The sequence below is a fragment of the Misgurnus anguillicaudatus genome, chromosome 11, assembly GCF_027580225.2.
Source record: "Misgurnus anguillicaudatus chromosome 11, ASM2758022v2, whole genome shotgun sequence".
Taxonomy (NCBI): Eukaryota; Metazoa; Chordata; class Actinopteri; order Cypriniformes; family Cobitidae; genus Misgurnus; species Misgurnus anguillicaudatus.
Genome location: NC_073347.2, coordinates 30,014,067 through 30,040,545, shown reverse-complemented (window position 1 = coordinate 30,040,545; position 26,479 = coordinate 30,014,067). Strand labels below are relative to the sequence as shown.

The following is a 26,479-nucleotide window of genomic DNA, read 5'->3' as shown; positions in this document are numbered from 1 at the left end:
TTTCGCATGCAAGTATTTTTTAAAGAGGAGTTCTGGACCTGCTTTGACTCATTTGAGAGACCTTCACTGGTTTTTATGGGTATATACACAGGTGGACAGTACTGGTCTCCATTGAGACCTTTAGCTGTGAGGAAATACAACCCATCTCCGAAAATGTCAGCTGCTCTTGGCTTTCACGGCCGGTGCTTTTGTGAGGTGTCACATGATTGGATTACTGATGGTTTGGTAGAGAGATTCCCTGCAGGCTGACATTGTGTACTCTGACCCAAAACTGCCATCGACAGAGACTTGTATATCAGCCATCAACTCATTTTTCTTAATCTGATCTTTCTGTATACAGGATATGGTCAATAATAGAAGTTCAGGTTTATACAGGTGCAAGACAACATAACAATGAGAAAAAGCTGCAGAGAACATCATTCATAAGTGTTCTTTGGAGCAACAATGTGTTGAATTGAATTTCTCAGAATTAATGATCACTTCTGCTGTAGTTTAATGGACACTCCGCATGAAAACAGCTGCCATGAGAATTCAAACTCATCTACGTCTTTACTTGTTCCCACACTATAGGAATGTACAGGATATAGAGAACCCACAGATCTCATCCTGCAGTAAAGAAGACACGTCTAAACACTATCGTAGTTCACCCAGTAACCAGTCATCATCGAGTGACCCAGGACCCTGTGGAAGTGCCACCTGGAACCCGCAGACGGGATATGATGGGTAAAACACACATGCATTACTCAAATATATTGAAATTTCATTATTAATATTATTTTTGTATTTATTTATTTAATTTTGATTATTTTAGTTTTATTAAATGTATTAAAGTTTATAGGTGCCACAGAGTGCATTGAAAAAACATGTTAAATTGTTCTCTGATATCTACATAGAAGGTATGAGGATAAAATGATCTAGAGACGGTTTTTCATGTCCATTTACAACCCTAGGATTTGCCCCCAGAATGAAATGGTCTTTTATTATCTTATTTGAAAGGGTCATGTGTGTGTGTGTAAACGGACCTTATGTTTGAGCCTGAATTAGATGAAGAAATGGAATTTAAGGAATAATCAATTATTTGGAGATTGTTAATGGATATTTTAAGTTTGTGTTTTTTTAGTATGGACCTGCAAAACGTAACTGTAACGTCAATAGTAGAACTTGAGCCTAAACGTTAGCATATAGCATTAACTAGCATATAGCTTTAACTTAACAGTCACAACTTTGTATTTAGTATTGTAACAACATTGTAGTTAATTTAATTTGTAATTTACTTTTAGGGGCGTACATCTCGACTGTAGCGTCACAGTTGGTGTTATGTTAAGATTGTCCTGTTTTCGAGCGGTCTATTGCAGGCACAAGGTTTACATACTGTAGGAAGCAGGAAACAATTGTGTTTGAGGCTCATTACCTAACCCAGTCTCACGAAATTACATACCTATATAGTCACGTAAATTTTTTATTATTTTTTGTGATACTGTCACGAATGTCTGTGTTTTTCGTGATCGTATCACGAATTTCTGTCACGTATTGGTTACTCAACAGCTTTTTCCTATTTTCAAACCATTGTCGCTGGTTTAGGGTTAGATTTGGTGTTTGCTTTAGGATGTCATTTTAAGTATTGGTTTATACTATTTTTTCCAGATCTTTTTTTATGTTTTCTGATTTTTAAACTGTTGTCTCATGGGGTTTGGGTTAGAGTTGGGTTTGGGTAAGGATGTCATTTTATGTAAATCTAACCCTAAACCGAAGCAACAATGGTAAGAAAATAGGTCAAAACAGTTGAGTAACCAATAAGTGACAATGAAACAGAAATTCGTGATACGGTCACGAAAAAACGCAGAAATTCGTGACAGTATCACAAAAAAATAATAAAAAAATTTACGTGACTATAGGTACATCATTTTGTGAGACTGGGTTACAGGCCAATAATAAAAACTCTTATTATTCATCTATTCCTAGATAAATGCAGTTTTACATTCTATGGCACCTTTAAATAGATTTACATTTGATTATTAATTACATTTATTTAAGTATTAAAGGGATAGTTCGGCCAAAAATGATATTCAACCCACGATTTACTCACCCCCAAGCTGTCCGAGATGCATATGTCCATCATTTTTCAGACAATCACATTTTCAGTTATTTTAGAAAATGTTTTAGATCTTTTAGTTTATTGAATGTAAAGTTACGGGGTCCACGTCCTTCAAGTCCAAAAAATGTGCATCCATCCTTCACAAAAGAAATCCAAGCGGCTCCACGATGATAAACAAAGGTCTTATGAGGGTAATTCGTGTTTTTTTAGAAATATCCACATATTAAACTTTATAAACAAAAATAACTAGCTTTCGGTAACGCCGCAATCTTAGACTCTTTTCTTGGTGACATATGACAAATTCGGAGGGCGGGGGCAAAGAGCAGCAGCGAAACCTCCGTAAACTGCGTACGCTCTCATCTTGAATGCGGACGCGACTAAGATGCAGACGTTACCGGAAGCTAGTTATTCTCATTTATAAACTTTTAAATTTGGATTTTTCTACATCAACACCACGCGGATTACCCTCAAAAGGCCTTTGTTTATCATCGTGGAGCCATTTGGATTTATTTTGTGAAGGATGGATGCACATTTTTTAGACTTGAAGGACGTGGACCCCGTAACTTTATATTTGATTAACTGAAAGATCTAAAACATTTTCTAAAATAACTAAAAAGTGTGTTTGTCTGAAAAATGATGGACATACGCATCTCGGACAGCTTGGGGCAGAGTAAATGGTGGGTTTAATATCATTTTTGGCTGAACTATCACTTTAATACTAAAAAAAATGTAATAAATAATACATGTAAATCTATTTAAGTTCTTGTATTAGTATTGTATATTTGTATTTTATAAGTAATAACATTGTTTTAACTACCACAAAATCTATTTATACATCTAGTATTTTTAAATTACCATTTTACATCTACATTTATGCATTTGGCAGATGCTTTTATCTAAAGCAACTTGCACTGCATTACAAGCAATACATTTAGTTAATATTTGGGATTGATTCGTTCATGAGAGGCTAAACTTTGTGCACTGTGTGTTCCTCTCACAGGTGTCAATCACCTGTCCTCCATGACCGCTCAGCTGAATCCCAGGGCATGATGGGAGATGGAGAGATGCTGAGGGAACGAGAGCCCACTCTCGAGAGAACACGGTCCGCAGGTGGGGTTCAAAAGGTCTTTTAGTTAAACATCTTTGCTGAGATTACACTCTGTCATTCTTTAAAAGCAGATCATTAAGGTGGTCCATCTGAGGTTTTTATCAGCTTGGTCCAAGGTGGTCTACCATAAATGACCAACTAGAAACCTCTTTATAAACCAGATTCCATCTGAAGTCATGCTTATCTGGATTCATCTTCAATCTTTGTCTTCACAGAGGCCAAATGGCACGTCCCCTCCACAAAAATCCTCAACTCTCTGAAGGAAAGGGGCAAAGATTCACCTAACAAGTTGACACGGGTAAGACTCTCCACACCCTACAGAAACATGAATATCTTTGATAAATTCATGGTTATCATAGTGTAAAAAGGCAGCGTTTGAGGTTGTGATGTTGGGTTCATTTACAGGACACAAGAGAGAGAAAGAATGAAAGAAAGAAAGAAAGAAAGAAAGGGAGAGAGAGAGGGATGGGAGTATATTTGTGTGTGTTTGGGTTTGAAATCATGTGGTTTATTTATAATTTGATTGGTTACTTGGCTAGCCAGCAGAAGATTGTATTTGTTTATATAAAATTGTATGTTTATAAATGCTGGACTGATTTATTATAGAGGGAAATTCCTACTGGGAAATTTGCAGTGGGAATGCCTGCATGTTTAGCTTGATTTATGCCTCTCAAGCCAAATCAATAAGTTTATTTTTATTTATTTTCCTTACTAAATATACAAAAACAGTTATGATTAAAGTCGTATAATTTGTTTTGCTGAAAAGTTTCTTGACCTTTGCTGAAAAGCTACTTGACTTGCCTCACATAGCAACTAAACCCATAGTAAGAGTACACTATCTGTTTGTCCAAACAATGGGGGACAAGAGAACCTGTTTGATTTTTCCCTCAATGTGTTTCTTCACTTTCCTCATGTTTTGAAAAGTTCTTTAAGTGATCTTTAGGGTGTTAACATGAGAAACAGGCAGACAGAGCCGTCGTGAGGCCGCTGGTTTTGCTGTCATTGTGCGTGCGTGTCAGTCTGATGAATGAATGGAGATAAGGTCACAATGCCCTTGGTGCTTTAGTTTATCAGCGACATATTCATGTTTGTCTGTCCGTATCTCTCACCTTGAATGTTAAATTTGCCCAATATCACATTCTCCTGCTGCTCTTAAAACACTCGACCACTGCCGCCCAGTTCACGCTGAATTACTGTCGGTTGACACAGAACAGCAGGAGACCAGAGAGACCACAGACTCCTGTAGCGCAGCTGTGCATCCAAAATACAAACTACATAGGAAGCTAAACATCATCCTGTCTGTAATGGAACCTCATAAGTGATTTGAAATGATCTACATAGAGCAACACAGCTAGTTAACTGGTTCATTATTACATATTAAAAAGGAAGTATTCGGGTGATTCTCACGAAACCATTGAAACACCACGGCACTAATGATTTTAGCTTTAAAATGTGTAATATAGTAACATTAAAAAGCATCAGAATTAACACAATACTGTGTTCTACCTTGCACAATGTGTGATTTCAACATAAGAATTTATAATTGGAAATTTTATCTCATTTTCTGCTGAAATTCTCATTACCGCAATGTGTCCGACTGTGTTTGAACATGCGTTATGTTGTAATTTAATCAAATTAACACAAAAATATTAAGAAAAAAAATAAATGGATGTTTTGCTAGACTACTTTAGATGACAGAAAAAATATTTACTGAATATTCATGTATAATAATAATGAAGAAAAATTAGGAAAATGATGTGTCCATGCCTGATGTTCTCATCCTCCGCAACACTTTTTGAGAACAGTTTAAGCACACATACAGAATTTTAATAAAGTTTGATTTTGAGTGACCAAGCACATGGACCAGTTACTTCAAGATGGCTACCAGGTAAGATCATTTTTTTACAGTTAATTTGAAATATTGTCTTGTCAGAATGCTTACACGACATTTTGATTATCATTACCACAACAGATGCTTATTAAATGTTAATTTAATTAATAGAAGCATAATACTTTGATTTTAAATGCATGTGCAGAATCTCCAAATTATGTTCTTTCAGGTTTGTCATGTCATTTTGAAAATATGTCAGTGTTAATGTTTTCTGACTGTTACGGTAATGAGATTTTTTAGGACAAATTTTTTAAATTATGTTACAAAAAGTGTTAAATGATAAGTAAAAGTTTTTAAATTAATGTTCCCATTTACTCCAGACTTTGTTTTTCAATGTATGGTGGGAAAAAAGTAAATTTAAGCAATTTTTACATTTTCATGCTTGACATTTTTAAAACCAAGTTTTCGTGAGAATCACCCATTCAAATATATGAATATAGAGAGGACTGTGCTGTTTTTCCACAATGTCACTCTTGAATAAATTTTATTTAGATTTTTACAGCTTGGCAGCTTGACAGAACATACATATCAGAACAAAACGTAGTCTTAAAGGGACACTTCACCCATTTGCATTAATCTTTGTATAGTTAGAGATCCAGTCATGTTTTTGAATAGTCGTGCATTATTTCCTCAGTTGCTGCTGAGACAGGAGAAATACAGATTTCAGTGTTGCACTTCCTTCTTTTAATGATGTAAAAATCATCATATTGTATCATTGAAAGAAGGAAGTGCTAAATCTTTGTTGAAGGAGTGAGACTACAAACACCCCTTTTCTTGGTCAAATAGGCACCAAATTCGAAATGTATCTTACATATCAACTACAAATATAACACACTTTCAATAATGATTAATGTTTTTATGGGTGAAATGCTCCTTTAAAACTGTATAGGAATAAAAGCAAAAAACTATGGAGAAAAGGAAAATGACATGTAATATATTACAACAAAAACAGAAAACGGGAGAATAATATATAAATTATCATCATTTTACCAAATAAACATGTAAGTGTATTAAGCCGTGTGTCCACCAAAGCGTTTTTATCGAGCGTTTTTTTTTTTTTGTTATTGGAGTGCCGTGTTTCCCCCAAAAAAACAGCAGCTAGCTGGAGAAGACGGTGAGCATTATTTCCGATGTGATCAGCAGACGTTCAGCGTGTCCTATGTGAAAGCCACATTACGAGTGAGCGAGCTGACTGTGACAAGATGGCCGCCAGGTGCAAACGTCGACCTCCATTGGCCAGCAGCGCGGACAAGACATCTAGCCTTTATTGTGTATATCTATGCCCACAGTTGGCGTTAAAAAAGAGCATGTGTCATTTTCAGCCGTGTTTAAAAGCTTTGGTGGAGTCTTTAAAAACATATTTTTTGTCATGGAGAGCCTTATTGAGTCTGTTTAGTGTGAGTTTGCAGCTGTAGGATTAGAAAATCTGAGTGCGGAATAATAGATTCAGTATTTGTCTCATTATCTACACTAATCTGAATGTTTTTACTTAGTGATTATTTTTGATCGGAAATACAATTGCTTTTGTTTATTTATTTTTCTACATTACACTTTTTGTGTTTAAAGTAGTTTTTCTTCCATTTGTTGCGGTGTGTGATGCTGTAAGTCACGATCACATGGCTCGTCTCCTCTGCACTCCTGATTTATTACGTCTATTGTGTGCACACTAATTAATGAATACAGAAGATATTTGCATATATTACCGGTCACAGAATTATTCATTAGCTCAGATTAATGAGTTCTTCTGTCTTGCAGTGTGCATTGGGACATGAGTACTGATGTGATGTCACGTGATAAAGTATGACAGGTGACACAAATATGCCAGCAGGCGCAATGCGTACTTTTTAGACAATGAGACAATGTGCATTCTTTATTTGAGATGCAAATGTATTTTTTGGCTATGCATTATCTCAAAACCAAATTAGTTAGCATATAGAACACATACACATGCTTTTCGGATGGATGCTGGGTTGATGAAAGTGCTCAATGTACCAAGTTTCTTAATGTTATGGTGATTTAAAATTGCTGGGGTCCCTCTTAAAATAAGTAAACTGTATGCAGTTTCTTTGATTTGTTTGTCTGCCAGGTGAAAATATTTTTTAAAGTTTATTATTACTTTAAATATATTTAAAGTTTATTATTAATAGCTTTTTTATTATTAATTTAGTTATTTATAGCTCTAGGCTAGAAGGGATACAGCAAACGCCAAAATCTTGCAAAATGTTGGGTATAGGTGTAGGGGAAGGAAAGCCGTATAGGCTTGCACAGGTACACTTTAAAACATCCTATCTGTGATAAAAAAGGAAAATAAAAATCAATAACATTCAACTATAATAAAAACACACCGATACATAATGAGCGGAGTAAAGAATTAGGAATGTTTTTGTCAGAATTAAAATATGGAGGCGTTCTCTTTAAACTGTTGTAAAATGGGTTTTGAAAATAAAAAATAGGGGTGGGGGGTTTAAGATGGAGGAAAAGAAATGTAGGCTTTGAAATTAAGGAAAAGATAATAAACATTCTTTGGGGTTTGGGAACAAAAAACCTTGAGGTTTGGATTAGGAGTTAAGGTAAAAAACCTAAAACATTGGGATTACAGGATTCAAGGAGTTGGGATTAGAAAAGGAGTGGGTGGGGTTTAGAAAGAAAAAAAGGTTTGGGTGTAGGATTTGTAATGAAACCCTCGGTTCTGGCTAGATGGGATACAGCTATGGCCTAAATGGACGAGCTTCAGTACAAGTCATTGTTTAATGCTCTGTCTGGTGTTTGTTTAACTAAACATAAGAATGAATAATAGTAACATATGTCTTAGCAAACAATAAATCATTCATGTTTCCTGTCTGTGTGTGTATTTGTCTTCCTCCAGCAGGGCGGCGATAAGAACTCCAGTCACTCCAGCAGTAACACACTGTCCAGTAACGCCTCCAGCAGTAACAGCGATGAAAAGCACTTTGGCTCCGGGGACCTGATGGATCCAGAGATGTTGGGTCTTACCTACATTAAAGGAGCCTCGACGGACAGCGGCATCGATACCGCCCCTTGTAGCATGACACCCGGCGTAGCCAGTGCATCCGTGGCCCGCGTCATGCTGCAGGCTCGGGGAGCATCCGATCCGGGTCACCCGTGGACTCCAGAACTGACGGAGGAAGTGTCTGTAGAGGAGGAGCACAGCAGACTGTACCTGCCTCAAGGTTACGCGGCGGCTCTGGCAACAGGACACGCGCATGCAGATGGGAGGATGGGAGACCCAAACGAGATCTCACCTCATTCAAGGTAAGTAAAAAAGAGAGAGAGGTGATGTTTATGTGTGTCTTGAATAAATCTTGTGATCTTTGACTAAACACAGTATGGTTTTATAGCAATGGCAGCATACATTCACCTAAAGGATTATTAGGAACACCAGTCTAATACTGTGTTTGACCCCCTTTCATCTTCAGAACTGCCTTAATTCTATGTGGCATTGATTCAACAAGGTGCTGAAAGCATTCTTTAGAAATGTTGGCCCATATTGATAGAATAGCATCTTGCAGTTAATAGAGATTTGTGGGATGCACATCCAGGGCACGAAGCTCCCATCTGGTGACTGTGGGGGCCATTTTAGTACAGTGAACTCATTGTCATGTTCAAGAAACCAATTTGAAATGATTTGAGCTTTGTGACATGATGCATTATCCTGCTGGAAGTAGCCATCAGATGATGGGTACATGCATGGGGGTCATAAAGGGATGGACATGGTCAGAAACAATGCTCAGGTAGGCAGTGGCATTTAAATGATGCCCAGTTGGCACTAAGAGGCCTAAAGTGTGCCAACAAAACATCCCCCACACAATTACACCACCACCACAAGCCTGCACAGTGGTTATAAGGCATAATGGATCCATGTTCTCACTGTTTACGACAAATTCTGACTCTACCATCTGAATGTCTCAACAGAAATCGAGACTCATCAGACCAGGCAACATTTTTCCAGTCTTCAACTCTCCAATTTTGGTGAGCTTGTGCAAATTGTAGCCTCTTTGTCCTATTTGTAGTGGAGATGAGTGGTACCCAGTGGGGTCTTTTGCTGTTGTAGCCCATCCGCCTCAATGTTGTGTGTGTTGTGGCTTCACAAATGCTTTGCTGCATACCTTGGTTTTACAGAGTGGTTATTACAGTCAAAGTTGATCTTCTATCAGCTTGAATTAGTCAGCCCATTCTCCTCTGACCTCTAGCATCAACAAGGCATTTTCACCCCTAAGGGCTTCCACATACTGGATGTTTTTCACTTTTCATACCATTCTTTGTAAACCCTAGAAATGGTTGTGCTTGAAAATCCCAGTAACTGAGCAGATTGTGAAATACTCAGACCGGCCCGTCTGGCACCAACAACCATGCCACGCTCAAAATAGCTTAAATCACCTTTCTTTCCCATTCTGACATTCGGTTTGGAGTTCAGGAGATTGTCTTGACCAGGACCACACCCCTAAATGCTTTGAAGCAACTGCCATGTGATTGGTTGATTAGTTAATTGCATTAATGAGAAATTGAACAGGTGTTTCTAATAATCCTTGAGTGTAGATTAACCTACCAGATAAAATTAAAGGAATGTTAAAAGCATAGAAATGTGCACTTTATCATCTGCTATCAGTTACTGTTAATAAATATGCACATATTCTTTCAATTACAAAAAAAAACAAACACACATCCAGCTGTGTAAATAGTTTGTAGGGCTGGATGTTTTGCTTATCCAGCTAGGTATATTCACTTTTTGATAAGAGGACCACTGTTTGCATCTTTTTATTTTTAAAAGTCAGCAGACCTTGTTGGGTAAACTGATCGCCTCACCGGTTCTGGTGCAGGACACTGCTAGGAAACATGGGATGGTCTCCCACCATTGACATGCAGCCCATTGTGAGATTTTATAGAAGAGAAAATTGCTTTATATGTTTTGGTGGATGCATATTCTAGTGGTTGATGTCCAGGCAGATCGTGCAATTCAAAGGACATTTAAGTGCAACATAAGGGGGAACCTTGTGTATACCATTTAAATGTTGACATGCGTTATTTTCCATCTACACTGTGATCTATGCTGATTTTCATGCCAGGAAAATCATAAGTAGACATGCTTGCAAGTTATAAATAGAGACAGAGAAGTTTCTAAGAAATCCTTGAGTTCATTTTGAGACTGACAGGCATCGTCTTGTAGAAAGGTCAGGGTCCTGCTTCAGGCGTGCTGTCTTTTCTTGTATATGTGTGTTTTTTTGGAGTGCATGTTTGATGGCATCTTTCAGATGCCCAACAGAATGGCAACATACTGTACAATCCACCCGCTGTCCTTATAAAAAATCAAGATCAGAGCTTAGTCGTATTGGAACACATTTGTATTTTCTCCTTTAATCTGACTGCTACTGTCATGCCACAATGAAACAGTTAAAAAGGTCTGTCAGACAGTTTGATGATTAGTTCTCATGTTACTTTATCTCACCTGTGCTGGTTGGCATCACTGCAGTCCGTTGCCGCCAAGCTCCAAGTTAACGTCCTCTCCGGAGAGATCCAGAGCCTACAGTAGCCATGAGCCACTGCCCGGCACCGAGACCCACAAACGGGCCGACAACAGACCAGTCACGGAGGAACCCCCAAATCTGTCCGAGTGTGGGTGAGTGTGTGTGCTGGTGATGTGTGTGCAATGATGATGGTTTACCCATCTATTTTTTTTTAAACCACTGTATGAGCTTACTAGAATTTTTTCTGGTGTGATTTACTCTTGGGCATTGCGGCACACACAACAGACCTCAAAGTCTCCAGAGCATGTAAACCAGTGGTCTCCAACATTGTGCCCAACAAGTAAAATAAAATAAATAAATAAGTTTGAAAGGGGCAATAAATAGGATTTACCCCATCTAGTGGTGAAATTGTATTTTGCATTCAAACAAACAGTGCTCTCCAGTGCCTCGCCTTTCCAAATGCGTGTTGCAACTACGGTATCCGTTATGTAATCACTGATCTCCTTGTCCGTTGCTACTGGTTCACGTGTTCTGAATGAAAACGCGTTGTGGAAACGCGTTGGTAGGTTAGTGCTTTTTTGTCCCTCTCTGCTATTATAGGTGTATCAATACAGCGGAACGACATGGAAGCCTCCTTGAACTTCAATGTAAATAAAGAGAAGAAATTCTAAGCTTAAAAAGAAAAGTCAGATCATTGGCAGAGGTCATTTGACACCAAAGAGGACATATTTATGAATAAAGAGATTGATTTTGATTAATAAAACACTTAAATCCTACTTACAGTCCCTTTAAAGGAATAGTCTACTCATTTTCAATATTAAACTATGTTATTACCTTAACTAAGAATTGTTGATACATCTCTCTATCATCTGTGTTCGTGCACGTAAGCGCTGGAGCGCGCTGCGACGCTTCGATAGCATTTAGCTTAGCCCCATTCATTTAATGGTACCAATCAGAGATAAAGTTAGAAGTGACCAAACACATCAACATTTTTCCTATTTAAGACGAGTAGTTATATGAGCAAGTTTGGTGGTACAAAATAAAACATAGCGCTTTTCTAAGCGGATTTAAAAGAGGAACTATATTTTATGGCGTAATAGCACTTTTGGGAGTACTTCGACTCGGCGCAGTAACACCCTCCCTCTCCCATTATGAGAGTGAGAAGGGGAGCGGACTTTTTAGGTGAGTCGAGGTACTCCCAGAGGTGCTATTACGCCATAAAATATAGTTCCTCTTTTAAATCCGCTTAGAAAAGCGCTACGTTTTATTTTGTACCACCAAACTTGCTTGTATAACTGCTCGTCTTAAATAGGAAAAACGTTGATGTGTTTGGTCACTTCTAACTTTATCTCTTTTTGGTACCTTTGAATGAATGGGGCTAAGCTAAATGCTATCGAAGTGTCGCAGCGCGCTCCAGCGCTTACGTGCACGCACACAGATGACAGAGGGATGTATCAACAATTCTTAGTTAAGCTAATAACATATTTTAATATTGAAAATGAGTAGACTATTCCTTTAAGTAGACTATATCAAATGTAGCCCTCCAGATTGTTGTGGTTGCCCCTGCTCACAAAAAGGTTGGAGACCCCTAATGTAAATCTTAAAATAAATCTACTTTTAAAGAGGCTATGTTTTAATTTTCTTAACGTTAGTGGTTAGGTTGAGACTTCGATTGAATCCTGTCCTTAAGCTTGTGCCACCGTGACTCATTAAGTTTAAGAGACTCTTTATTCTTAGCTGGATTTAGCCACAGGCTGAGGTCTCTCTCCTCTTTTATCCAGTTAGTCTGTCCTCTGGCACAGTGATCAAACAGTTCCTGTTTTCAAGGACAAACCCCATCTCCATTAGGTTACAGTGAATCATTCCTCTATCGATCTGAGAATCACTGAAGCCTGCATTCAGCTCAGTGAGCCAAATCTAGATTTGATGAAAATTGGCAGTTTCTTTCTAAATCAGCTCTGTGAATTTGCTAATGTAATATACTTGGCATGTGTCTCTTTTCATTATTGATGTGTTGAGCGATGATTATTCCTTGTGGACCGAGCTATTTCTTTGTGCTGATTTTATTAAACTGCATTACAATAAATCAGGGAGTGGAATACGTCACACTCTTTAGTGAACGAATTGTACTGACATTCCTTTGATGACCCAGTTTTGTGGATTATATTTTGCAGTACTTGGAAGGCCAGAGCTGTCTTGATATTCCTCAATATAAATGTACCTACAAACTACACTTTTCTTAAAGGGATAGGTCAGCGAAAAATGAAAATTTGGTTATCATTTACTCACCCTCAAGATGTTACAAACCTGTATAAATGTCTTTGTTTTGCTTAAAACAAATGAGGATATGAAGAGTTTGGTTCCAAAATGCTATAAACGGCATCCGCTCAACCAATCACAGTTCCACACATTGTAAACAATAATGGTGGTGCTTTGAATACACACTGAATCCTAGTTTTCCTCATCTACTTTGTACTTCGTGATCAACAAACAAACAGAGATGGCGTTGATAAACCTGTAGTGGTTTTCTGTGGCAGGAAGAAACGTAAGCCATCAAAATTGAATAATTTACGTGAGAAGCACTCGGGCGAAGGAAAAATGACGGCTGTTGCTTGATCTCCCGACAGCATCAAGCTTCTGTCATGCTAACACATTGATAGAGGGGATCTTATGAAAAACTTTCCATTATTTTACTCAAAGTCAACGAAAATCAAGCAGGATCAAAACATTTTATAGCTGATCGCTGTCAAAAAAGTTCAGCAAAGACGTCCCAAGGATGACAGCACCAATGACAGTGTTCTTAATATGACAAAGTAAGTGTTTTGATTAATGCAATTAATGTTCAATTTTTTTAATCAGAGTATACCACTAGTTAACTAAATGAATATAACATTGCAAAGATGAATGCACATTTATAAATTGATTTAATAGATTTATTGCATTTTGAATTGTTTTTTTAAATAAGTTTTTATAATAAATCTTTGAAAATCAAATTATGGAATTGAATTTTTAATGTTATTATTACCTAAAGATGCTATGTGAAAGTTTGTAACAGAAAATAGTGTTTTTCATCTTGTCACTTACTTGGTATAGAAAACACATTGTTACATAAATTAGTCCAAATGGATTTATTGGGTTTTGGAACCAAACTTTTCATATTTTCACAGGGTTTTAATCTTGAAGGTGAGTAAATGATAACATTTTCATTTTTTAATTAATTGTTCCTTAACCCTGGGTTCACACCAGCCACGTTTGAGGCGTCAAATTCGTGTCTACCGCTAGGGCTGTTCGATTCCGGATTTTTTGGAATCGAGTCCGATTCCTGTTTCTGGGATCGAAAGAATCGATTTTAAGAATCGATTCCTCACTGTTATTTTAGATTCTTTTTATACCGGCACCGTGTCTAACATTGTCGCATCTTACCGTGCCACACAGCAGTAAGCTCTCCAACGTTACACCGGGCGTGACAAAAAGCGACTGTTAATTTTCTTCCTATTAGACGTGTTGTGAGTGCTGCTTGGTCATAAATATAATGAGGCATTTACTTCAGGAATTTGTCATGTCGTGCTTCCTGCGTCAGGTGTAGACAGTGGACACAGTGTAAAAACTAGGAATACTGTATGTTCACCATATGCTGTAGATTCTATTTAAATACATACATACCTACACGCACATATACATACCCTTTTTTTTGTTTTTGTCGATTGAATTATACTTCTCCTAAACTACAACGAGCAAGATCAAACTGCGCCCAGCTACCGATTTTAAATATTTCGTCTAAATCCATATATTTAGTCTTTATTTAGAACTTTATTTCTTTACCGGTGACGTGATTGTGTCTACACACAGAGCCTCATCTACCGTGTCTAGTTTGCCGTTTGAACATTTTGAGTTTACTCGCTTCATTCGCGCGTGAAAGCCACGTATGAGATTCTAGTCATCAAGACATTCATGCGGAAATTCGCGTCATGGGAGGGGCTTCTGCGACTCCACTCACTTTCTGTAATCAAGTCCCTACTAGAGCAAGCTACTGATTGGTTAATGTGATGCGTTTATCCGGTGAAGTTCAAATTTTTCAACTTGCGCGTTTTCCGCGGCAACCCTCAATTCGCGCGAATGAGGCGGAATCGCGTCTACCGCACCACGCTAAACGCATCATTCGCACCGCAAGACCTCAAGACGCGCGTCAACGCATCTTTACATAGACTTAACATTTGAAATCACTTGCGCTTGACACCTGTACCCTGGCTGGTCTGAACGCAGCATTAACTCTTTTCAAACCATTGGCGAGTTATCTCGTCAATAAAGAGAAAACGCTACCCTGCCAAAAAAAAGTTTTTTCGCAATCCATATGTCCGCTGTTTTACACTATAGGTGACATAACTTATAAAACCCTAATGCATATACAGATCCAAAAACAGTAAATACTCTGTGTATGTTTTGATCATCGTTCTGAATCTAATCTCTAACAAAAGTCCTGTACAAAAATCCAATTATCTCAGCTTTTCCGTTTAAAATATGAACCTACCCATATTTGAGAGGTGATAAAAAATAACAAATAAGATGGGATGAAAGCGAGGGTCTGTTCTTTCATTTAATATATTGTACAGGTATGTTTATATATAAACAGAAAAAATCTGGAAGGCATTAAACTTTTGTGAAAATCCTAAAAAATGCTGTCTGGCAACTTTTGAAAAAATGCTGGCGGGGAAACATCACTAACATCACTTTTTTCTCCCCGCAACACTGCTGTGTCTTTTGGGAGACTCAGATCTAGTTTACATTAGTTAACTGTGACTGACAGATGACTTTAGCATTTATGATAAACAGACTGATATGTCTGCTTTTCTATATTTATCCGAGTCTGTATGGTGTGTGTGCGTGTAAAGTAAACACTCCACAAGTCCGGCTCTCCAATAATCTGCTTTGGTTGTTTAAAACCGTACCTTTTAAATGCTATGATTGATGGTGTGGTGCGGCTGTTTTTCCCCAAATGTTATGAAAGAAACCTTGTAATGCAGTTAGCTTCTCCATTCTGCGCTTTTTTCCACTTCGGCCTTTATTTCGTGCTATGTAACGCTGCCTCTAGACAAATCATCCAGTATCACTCGCAGTTATTGCTCCAGCTAATGAAGCTTTCTTCTGTCTGCATTACTTTATAAAACAGCTGCTAACTTTGTTCTTCTCTCTTTCTTTTATCTTTGGTTTCTTTTCTCAGTGGTGCTGAAGGCTTGTTATCTTTCCTCCTTACAGCTTTAGCTGAACGCTCCAGGTATACACACATGTAACCCCACTGTGTTTGTGTTTACACTGTTAGTAAACTTTCCCCTTTGAGCTCTTTGTCCCTTCTCCAGTTTAATTCTCCCCACTCCTCTTCACTGGCTCTCCACCATCACCTTCAGTTTTTGATATATACCAGAGGTGTCAAACTCAAGGCCTTACAAATGAAGCTTACAAATTATTTTATTGTTATTATATTTTAGTGCATTTCCTGCATTGTTTTTTTTTTTTTTGCGGCCGCCAAAACAAAATTATGGCTCGCCAAAGACTTTTTTGATAATTTAAAGTAGTCAAATTTCTTTAAAAACTCACCACCATGTCATCCAAAATGTTGATGTCTTTCTTTGTCCAGTCGAGAAGAAATTATGTTTTTTGAGAAAAACATTCCATGATTTTTCTCATTTTAATGGACTTTAATGGACCCCAACACTTCACAGTTTAAATGCAGTTTAAAATTGCAGTTTCAAAGGACTTTGAACGATCCCAAATGAGGCATAAGGGTCGTATCTAGCGTAACGATTTTCAATATTGGCAAGAAAAATAAAAAATATGCACTTTTAAACCACAAATTTTTAAACCATCTTCCTCCGGTCGTGTAAGGCGCCAGTGTGACCTCTTGTAATACGTCATCACGTCAAGAGGTCATGGATGACGTATGTGAACCTACAAGCCCCAGTGTTTACAAGTGTGGAGAAAGAGGACCGTTCCGACGTTGTTGTATGTGGAATGATACTAATTAATGTCTTTGGGCCCTATTTTAACGATCTGAAACACAAGTGTGAAGCGCAAATCGCAAGTGACTTTGTGGGCTGATCTTGGTTGCTGTTGCTATTTTCCCGGCGGGAGAAATGACTCTTGCACCAGGTGCAAATCAATAAGGGGTTGGTCTGAAGTAGGTTCATTATTCATAGGTGTGGTTTGGGCGTAACGTCAAATAAACCAATCAGAACGTCATCCAACATTCCCTTTAAACGCAAGGGCGCAAGTTCCATGGCGGGTTGCTATTATTATGACGGATTTACCAGGTGCACGCCAGGAGCGGTTCACAGCCGAGGAGACCGACGTTCTTGTAAGAACAGTCAAAGACAGAGAAGTTGTTTTGTATGGGGATAGGAGAAACCCGCCCAAATCAGCGTCGGTTAAACAGGCGTGGGAGAAAATAGCCACAATTGTCTCATCAGCTGGCATCCCCATCGTTGCGCCAAGCGCTACAATGATGTCAGGAGACGGGGGAATCCCAAGCTTGCCATAAATCGGGCACGCCGTGTAACGGGAGGTGGATCTGCCTCTACACATGACCTGACGCCAGCAGAGGACATCGCTGCGTCCACCCTCCCCACTGAAAGTGTTGAAGGGTTTGGGGGCTTTGAAATCGGACCCAAGAAACGCAAGCAATCCAACCCCAAAGTACACTTACAAATCAAGTTCACATATATTAAGGTTTCTTATGAAAACATTTTAATTATTATTTACATTAAATAAACGTAATACAGCCACACAACAAACGTATGAAAATTTTTTAATCGTTATTTGCATGAGAATTTTTTAACGCAGCCACACAATAAATTAAAACTATCACCACAATGCTCACCACAATGATTTCCCTTATCTCATTTGTTAATATTTTTATTGTAACAATTTTTGATTTGCAAAAATAACTGTTGCATCTGTGTAGATTAGATAAGCAAAGTGTGTGCGTGTTGTGCACGCTATACATTATGGTCAAGCATGCGCCCTTAAAATAGCATAATGAACCACGAACCACTTATCCTAGATAAGACCCTTATGCCTCGTTTGGGATCGTTTAGAGTCCTTTGAAGCTGCAATTTTTTTAACTGCATATACATGTTGGGGTCCATTAAAGTCCATTCAAATAAGAAAAATCCTGAAATGTTTTCCTCAAAAACATAATTTCTTCTCGACTGAACAACGAAAGACGTCAACATTTTGGATCACATGGTGTAAGTAAATTATCTGGATTTTTTTTTGGAAAATGGACTAATCCTTAAGTGTTATTAAGGAGTGATAATGCTAAAAACATTCACCAGCAGAAATAGTATGAATTAACTGACAACAAAAGTCCATTTAGGGAAGTCGCGCTACTAGGTGTTTCCAACACCTCCAGGCAGTTATTTTAATCATGCAAGACTAAAGTCCTATATATTTGAATGAGGGCAGACAGATATCTCTAAAAATCATTTGCTAAAATCACAATTAAACAACATATTTCTGATACCTGGCATCAAATTTAATAAAACGTTTTGTTCTTAAGCTTAAATTGTGCTAAAACACCTTTTATTGAGGTCGCTTCAGCTACTGCCCATGCACACAGTTTGGCATGACTCTGTACATAGCCCCTCCCTCAGAGAATCATCAGTTTTTTTCCTTTGATAGTTGTTTTTTATAACTAAAAGATAGGGCTGCAACTAACAATTATTTGCATAATCGATTAATCGGATGATTATTATTTTTTGAATAATTGACTAATGTCCCCTATCCATAGCAATAGCAGTGCTCAAATCCAGTATTGCACACTTAAAAGTCAAGAAAAATTAGCTACCAAAATAAAAAGGTTTTCAGGCACACACAGGGTGTAAGGCATCAAATCAAACACCTTAAACGAATATACCAATATACACCAGGTCATTCTGGTTATTGATCCAGCTTTGACTACGAAAGTCTTGATCAATACACACATCACGTTTGACTGCTAAGTGAATTATAGATTTTTAAATAAAGACTTGTGTGATTAAAACATGTGCAAGGTTAAGCTGTGTTGATTACATTATCTCCTTCTAGAGATCATTTATTAGCCAATGACATTTAAAGACACAAACTTTGAATTTTATTTTCATGGATTTTAACTGGTGTTGTCCCGTGACCAGGACACCTGAGTTTACTTTAATATTTTGCATGTAAATTATAATATTTCATGACAAACTATATATTGTTGGAAAGGTCTAAAATGTAGTTTTCAAATTTTAAAACATTTTACAGTAATAATAATGCAGTGACAGTAATTTATTAATTTGTGACAAGAGTATGCAGCAAACCATTGACACCTAGTGGCAGTTATTGGTAAAACCACTAAAAGTCACAAACCTCAATTTTTGTGATAATTTTATGTATAAAATATATACTTTATTGCTTTTTATTTATTACAATAAATCTAAACTGCTATAACAATTTCTTTATTTATATTTAATATTTTCTTTTACGTGAAAGTTTTAGTAAAGAAATATGTTTTCCAGATTGTTTCTGCAATCTTACTGTTGGTTCAGATAGAACTGTCAGCTGATTTTGTGTATGTGTGTGTGGGTTTGTGCCGCTATCTGACAGTCGTCTTTAACACCCTGCTCGAGTCACCCAAACACTACACACTTACAGCACAGCCAATCACAGCCAGAGAATTATCAAGGTCACATCACCCGGATCTCTCAGCACATCCATCCACCTCACCCTCCACTGCTCCTTGTTCTCCTGTTTGTTACTGATGTGTTATAAACACACAAAACTACCCGTGTGAAGTGTTGGTGTGAAGCGTCAGTGTTGACTCTTCTGTGTGACACTGTGATTGACCTTTCACATTCACATCTTCTGATATCTTCATGGGTTCTTCATGTTAAACAGATTTGGTGCTCCAGTTTGCACTCTGGTGGCGTCTGCTAAATGACTAAATGTAGACCACTCACTGTCTCACAACTAGACTCGTGTAGTGTTTGTTTGGATGTTACTTATGTATATTTTAAAAAAACTAACTGAAACTGTTGGCTGTTTAATGAATTTATGTGAAAGTTCTTCAAGAGGACTCGGTATTGTGGAGCTTCAGGTGGAGATGTGATCTCTGTGTCATTCTATCGTTGTTTAATACTGTCTGTCCCCTACACATCAGACAAATGCACGTTCCCAGCATGAAAAAATAACCCTTATACCAGTAATGATCTTATTCCTCAACCTCAGGACTTACCCCTCATCTCATATTTAAAATATAAATTCTAATGTGTGTTTGACTCTGTGTGTTCCCATCAGGCAGCTGTATGCGGCGGAGGGTGCGTGCCGACTACAGGACAAGGGAAGGGATAAACTTAAGGAAGGAGGTCTTAAGCCAAGTGTGTCTAAAGATGAATTTCTGAAGATGATGGTTGAAAGCCCGACTGCAGAGAGCAGCCACAGGAAGGTACAGTATGTGCTGTGTACATGTAAACATGAAGATTGAATAGGTTTATGTAAGGAATAATTGACAATGGGCCATTGAATTATAAGAAAATAATGCACACCAAGGTGGTAATGCGGCACGACGCGAAGCGGAGTGCCGTTACACCGCAGGTGTCAGGGCTCAAAATTAACTTTTTTATTTGGGAGCACTGGTGCTCCCAACTTTAAAGAGTTAGGAGCACCAGCAAAAATTTAGGCGCATCCATCCAAAAATTAAAAAGCACCACACCTACAATGTAAATGTTAATAGATTTATTTTATTAAAAATAAAACACCACCGCCGGGCTTTACACATCATATGGCCAGCATTTAAAAGTTGGTCTTCTATTTTATTTTATTTTATTTTTGCTGCATAAATTCCTAAATGAATACCCAAATGCTGTTGAAATAGTATAGCAGCAATAATAATTTAACAATTACAGGTAACATGATTAAGATTACATAGAAAATCTAGCAAACACGTAAAACACTGATTAATTGTGACATTACAAAAAAGTGACCCTAATATAGAAGGCTAATATATATTGGTATTGATAACTGCATTACCAGGATGCTTTTACTACTAAATAGGCAATGTTTTAAAAAATACAACAAAAACATACCATCAGCATTGTCGTATTCCACGTCAACATGGGCCACAAGGATGTTTGTCGAATGTCCATTCACCAGCGCATGCGCACATACACCATCAAACACACTTTGACAGACAGGTCGGTGTCTCCATCAATAATAAACACATTTGTCATGACACGTCTTATGTTTTTGGCACTTTCGCCATGTTTAAGCAAGGTACGTCTGGCGCTTAAAATGTTTTGATTCCGCCATTAACCCCGTTTTACAGGATTTACAGTAAACACAGTAAGTTACATTTTCATAGCGGAGACACTCGAAATCTTTAAGCCACTCTCTCTGAAAGGTTTAACGTCAACTCGTATTTTCCGGTGGTGAAGTTACATTTAAATCCGGATCGTCGTAAAAATACAGTAATAACCTTAGCTGTAATAGGCTCGCTCTCGTCATGCTTGCGACGCGTTCGTCTTTTCACATTTCCGCGCTTCACGGCAACAAGGAATGGCTGACGCTCATATTAGCCAATCTGCGGTCTTCATTAAACGCAAGAACTTAATGGTGAAATTTGATTGGTTATGTATCGTTGGAGAGAACACTGAACCTGGGGCAGCGCCAGCACGCAGGATCACAATCAACTCGCGTCACAACAAAATGGGCAGTCGCACAAATGCTCCCAAATATATTTTAAGGTCGCACAGATTAAATTTCGGTCGCATATGCGACCAAAATGGTCGCAATTTCGAGCCCTGGGTGTGCATTATTTTCAAATAATTCAAAGGACCGGAGTCAATTATTCCGCTTATACCACGGTTACCACAAACATTGATCTGGTGCCTATTTTTAAGACATTTGAAAAGATAGGTGTGCGGTTTACAGAAAAATAATCAACACCCATAGAACATTTCTCAGCCAATCAGAATGCAGCATTCAATAGACCCGTGGTATAAATTACTGTATACATGTTATGATATTGTTGATTATGTGAGTACTCTGCTAAGTAGTTGGTTTGGTACAGGCCCAAGTTGAAGATATATCACCTAAAATAGTGTTTTTGTACTATACTAGGGTTAGGATGCAGTGTGGCATTTTAAAAGGGAACTTATTTTGCAAAATCCACTTTTACAAGGTGTTTTGACACAGATGTTTGTTGGCAGTGTTTGAACCCAACCACCCTACATTTAAAAAAAATACTTTTTCAATCACCACTACAACAGTCTCATTAGCCATGCTGTTTTGATGCTCTTATTAATGTGACATCACACGGATAAAGCCTCACCCACTGCAACTGACTGACAATCCTGCATTACCATAGTTTATTCCCTCAGCAAATTTGAACTAAGAGTGCTATACACTCACCTAAAGGATTATTAGGAACACCATACTGTGTTTGACCCCCTTTCGCTTTCAGAACTATCTTAATTCTACATGGCATTGATTCAACAAGGTGCTGAAAGCATTTTTTTTTTTAAATGTTGGCTCATATTGATAGGATAGCATCTTGCAGTTGATGGAGATTTATTGGATGCACATCCAGGGCAGGATGCTCCCGTTCCACCACATCCCAAAGATGCTCTATTGGGTTGAAATCTAGTGACTGTGGGGGCCATTTTAGTACAGTGAACTCGTTGTCATTTTCAAGAAACCAATTTGAAATGATTCAAGCTTTGTGACATGGTGCATTATCCTGCTGGAAGTAGCCATCAGAGGATGAGTACATGGTGGTCATAAAGGGATGGACATGGTCAGAAACAATGCTCAGGTAGGCCGTGGCTTTTAAACGATGCCCAATTGGCACTAAGGGGCGTAAAGGGTGCCAAGTAAACATCCCCCACACCATTACACCACCACCAGCCTTCACAGTGGTAACAAGGCATGATGGATCCATGTTCTCATTCTGTTTACGCCAAATTCTGACTCTACCATCCGAATGTCTCAACAGAAATCGAGACTTATCAGACCAGGCAACATTTTTCCAGTCTTTAACTGTCCAATTTTGGTGAGCTCGTGCAAATTGTAGCCTCTTTTTCCTATTTGTAGTGGAGATGAGTGGTACCCAGTGGGGTCTTCTGCTGTTGTAGCCCATCCATCCGCCTCAAGGTTGTGCGTGTTGTGGCTTCACAAATGCTTTGCTGCATACCTCAGTTGTAAAGAGTGGTTATTTTAGTCAAAGTAGCACTTCTATCAGCTTGAATCAGTCGGCCCATTCTCCTCATCAACAAGGCATTTCGCTCACAGGACTGCCGCATACTGTATGTGTTTCCCTTTTCACACCATTCTTTGTAAACCCTAGAAAGGTTGTGTGTGAAATCCCAGTAACTGAGCAGATTGTGATTGCCATGTGATTGGTTGATTAGATAATTGCATTAATGAGAAATTGAACAGGTGTTCCTTAAGGTGAGTGTGCATATAGGGGCATTTTGGACTTATAAGCTATAATAAATGATCTGTTGGGTATTTTGAGCTGAAATGTCAAATTCTGGGCACAACTGAGAGTTATATTACATCTTGTAAAAATTGGCATAATAGGTGCCCTTTAATACCTGCTTTTATTATTACAGCAAGACCCTTAAATGCAGTTGCATAACTACACTTGAAACAATCCATGCAAATGTCAACCTTACCATGAAAAAATATTTTAAAATGTTTAATGTTAAAAGTTTTAACCTATTTAAATTTTTAAAACATGTTTTAAAATGATTTTTCAGTTAGGTAAGCACAGATTTCAGAATTGTCAACAGAGAAATGTCACAAGCATAACGCTGTTTTACCTTATAAATGCGCACGTGAAAATAAAATAAAATACGTTTTTTTAAGAGCCACGCCTCCATTTTATTTCAAAGAATTCCTACAAAGTACTTTTTTACCAAAAACTTTTTTGTCGCATTCATAAAATGTATATTTCCTCATCTAAAATGGCAAATACCTGATATTTTTCTGACGTCTGGAAAATATTGGAAATATATTCTTTAATATGTATTTTTAATAAAGATAACATTCTTTAATTAATATTTTTTAATTAAAAAATAATTCTTATAGAAATATTTTTATTTTTGACTGAAAATTTCAACAATCATGTTTTCACTTTACGTCACATCCATACCGCTGGAGTTGCTTACTTAGAAATTTGCATAACATTTTCATAAGTAAATATCTTTTCTGCTCACTTTGATTCATTTTAGAGTAACATGAGTTAGTTCAGGGTAGATACGTCATTTTTGTTTTTTTGAGGGGGCGCACATTCAACATCTGAACAGCCTTACTAAGACTGTGTGTTTCCTACAAAGGGCTCTAGTGAAAGATAACAGTATGAAACAAATAAACCTTAAACAAACATGTGTGGCTTATCATTCAGAGCACCCACACAAACATGAATCTCAGCGTCGGACAGATCCTTTTTCCATAATCAGATTTATGGGTGCTCACTGGGTTTCTGTGTCTCTTTCATGTCGTGGATTAGGAAGTTATTGGTGCCGTGTCTGTTTTTGAAGCCCCTCTGCTCCTGCGGTCCATCCTAATTGCATTTTGAGTTCCCTCAATTCCTCCTGCAGTCTGTTATCTAGCAGGAAAGGCTGTGGTAGATACACAATGGCCTATTTTTAGTCCCTGTGTCATGCTGCTGTGCCCTCCAAGGCAAACGGGTCATGGTGCTCGTACAGGGAGGTGAGAAGTAGAAAACAACACTGTGTGCTTTAAACCGTCCCGACCCGCCGAGATGACAGCGTGATATGTTACACATTACAGCACCGTGGGCTGTTCCTGATCTTAGACTCAGTCTGTTTTGACACCCAAGATGCGGTTTTGTAACATCTTTGTTATTGGGAAGACAGTCAGAGTTTATCTTGCTTTGGCTTTCCAGAGGTTTACCTGTGGAGATCATGCTGTCACTTTCATTTTTGACTCCCTGATTCTGATATATAGACTTCAGGGATGTTTTTATCTCAGTAAAGTTTGTTATTTATTAATCTTTTTTTAATCACCAAAGGTATTCAGCAGTTTTGCCCTGTATTTACATTTACATGCATTTGGCAGACACTTTTATCCAAAGCGAATCAGATAAGCGGTGCATTACAAGACATTTTATCTTTACATGTGTTCCCTGGAATCGAACCCACAACCATTTATGCTGCTTATGCAATGTTCATAAGATACTAATTCTTTATTGTCTTATATAAGTTTAATTAGTCGAAATGTATTTTTATTTGTCCACCACAGATTTTGCTAATCCGTGACCTCACTTGTGCCATTGAAGTTGGTTTATTTTAAATGCCATAGATCTTCACAGTAGCCTGAAAGAGACTTTGTAAAACTTTGAGTCGTAACGGAAAACATTGTCAATCTGGTTTTCTTCCCTAAATCTGGAAATTTCTGCCGCTCACTTGTCCTTTAAAATACTCGCTGTAGTGAAGTTCATCACAGACAGAAATAGCTTTTGCAAAGGTTGCAGAAAATAGTTATTATTCAAAAATATTTATAAGTCTTTATTATAGTACAAGGTTTCCATAGAAGACACGTGGTCTGTTTTATTTCTTATTATTACACCGCTCGCTGGAATGCTTGATTCTGATTGGCCAGTCGCGACTTTCAGAGATAACCAGTGTTAGGGAAAGTTACTTTTAAAAGTAACGCATTACAATATTAAGTTACTCCCAAAAAAGTAACTAATTGCGTGACTTTTCATGGAAGTAATGCTTACGTTACTTTTAGTTACTTTTGCGTTACTTTTTCTTGGCTGAGGCTTGATCTCTTTCAGGACTTGCAGGTGTTTTTTATGACTGAAAAGTTCTGCATTCATAAATTGCATATTTCATCACAAAAATGGCCTGAAATTTCAGTTTCTGACTCAAACTGTTCCCACACAGGTGTTTACGCATAGAGTATAATCTGACTACGTTCAGTTTAATTCAGTACATAATTATTTTTAATCAAATTAATTAAACTAAAAAAGTAACTTGCATTACTTTTTAAAAAAGTAACTCAAATATTACATTTAAAAAGTAATGTGTTACTTTACTTGTTACTTCAAAAAGGTATTATTACGTAATGCACGTTACTTGTAATGTGTTACCCCCAACACTACTGCTCAAAACTAAAAACACGGTAACCCGGATGCTGCAAATTATTTTGACAGGTACAGTTTAATAATAGTACACAAAATTAAATATTTTTCACATCCGGCATTATATTTACAAAACATTAAACCAAATAGTGTGTTTGTGGCATTTTCGGTATCTTATAACCGAAAGAAAACTTTATTTTCTCACGAAAGGTCTGCATTCGTTAAAAACTAGGAAATAAATTACAAATATTACAAATATTTGTAATTTATTCCCATGTGATGCCTTATTTTTAGGTGTGTAAGGCATTTTAGTACTGAAGTATTACAAGACATCGATATTTGATAAAGCTGTTATACTGATCTATTTTTTTCTTTTGAGGGTGTTTTGATACAAGAGGTCCAGACAGGATCTTATAAAGTTGAATGTGTGGAAGATAAAATAAAGAAAAAATCTTATGAAAATGTGATGTTCTTCTGACAGTAAAAGAGGTTAGAGGAATGTTATGGGATTTGAGCGAGATTTTAGTTTATAGGAAATGAAAACAGAAGGCGGGCGTGGAGCCCTGCAGGCTTTTAGCTTTGTTGAATCCGGTGAGCCGTGGTGTCTGTGTTCCCGCCTCCGATTGTAATTCAGCAAACTGACATTTTCGATCAAGCGCTAAGTAGTGAAAGACGTATTGTGTGCTATAAATAAAACCAGCAGGATCGAATGACTCTGTTTGGGAGCAAATCAGCTTGGTCTGGCCTCTTGAAATGAGCAGAAAACATTTGAGAGTTTATC

At 37.6% G+C, this 26,479-nt stretch overlaps 1 protein-coding gene across 7 annotated transcripts in view; it reads left to right on the top strand.

Moving 5' to 3' along the window:
• The window catches only part of LOC129415542 (signal induced proliferation associated 1 like 2), a 150,229-nt gene that overhangs the window by 101,384 nt on the left and 22,366 nt on the right, over window positions 1-26,479 (top strand). For 3 of the 7 annotated variants that reach the window (XM_073873513.1, XM_073873511.1, XM_073873512.1), the window contains 7 exons: window positions 571-723; window positions 3,096-3,205; window positions 3,419-3,501; window positions 7,961-8,367; window positions 10,583-10,729; window positions 15,796-15,849; window positions 19,887-20,034. In XM_073873513.1, coding sequence (XP_073729614.1) covers window positions 571-723; window positions 3,096-3,205; window positions 3,419-3,501; window positions 7,961-8,367; window positions 10,583-10,729; window positions 15,796-15,849; window positions 19,887-20,034 — 1,102 coding nt within the window. The remainder of the gene's footprint in view (window positions 1-570; window positions 724-3,095; window positions 3,206-3,418; window positions 3,502-7,960; window positions 8,368-10,582; window positions 10,730-15,795; window positions 15,850-19,886; window positions 20,035-26,479) is intronic. The other 4 variants (XM_073873514.1, XM_073873515.1, XM_073873516.1 and 1 more) reach the window with 3 other exon arrangements.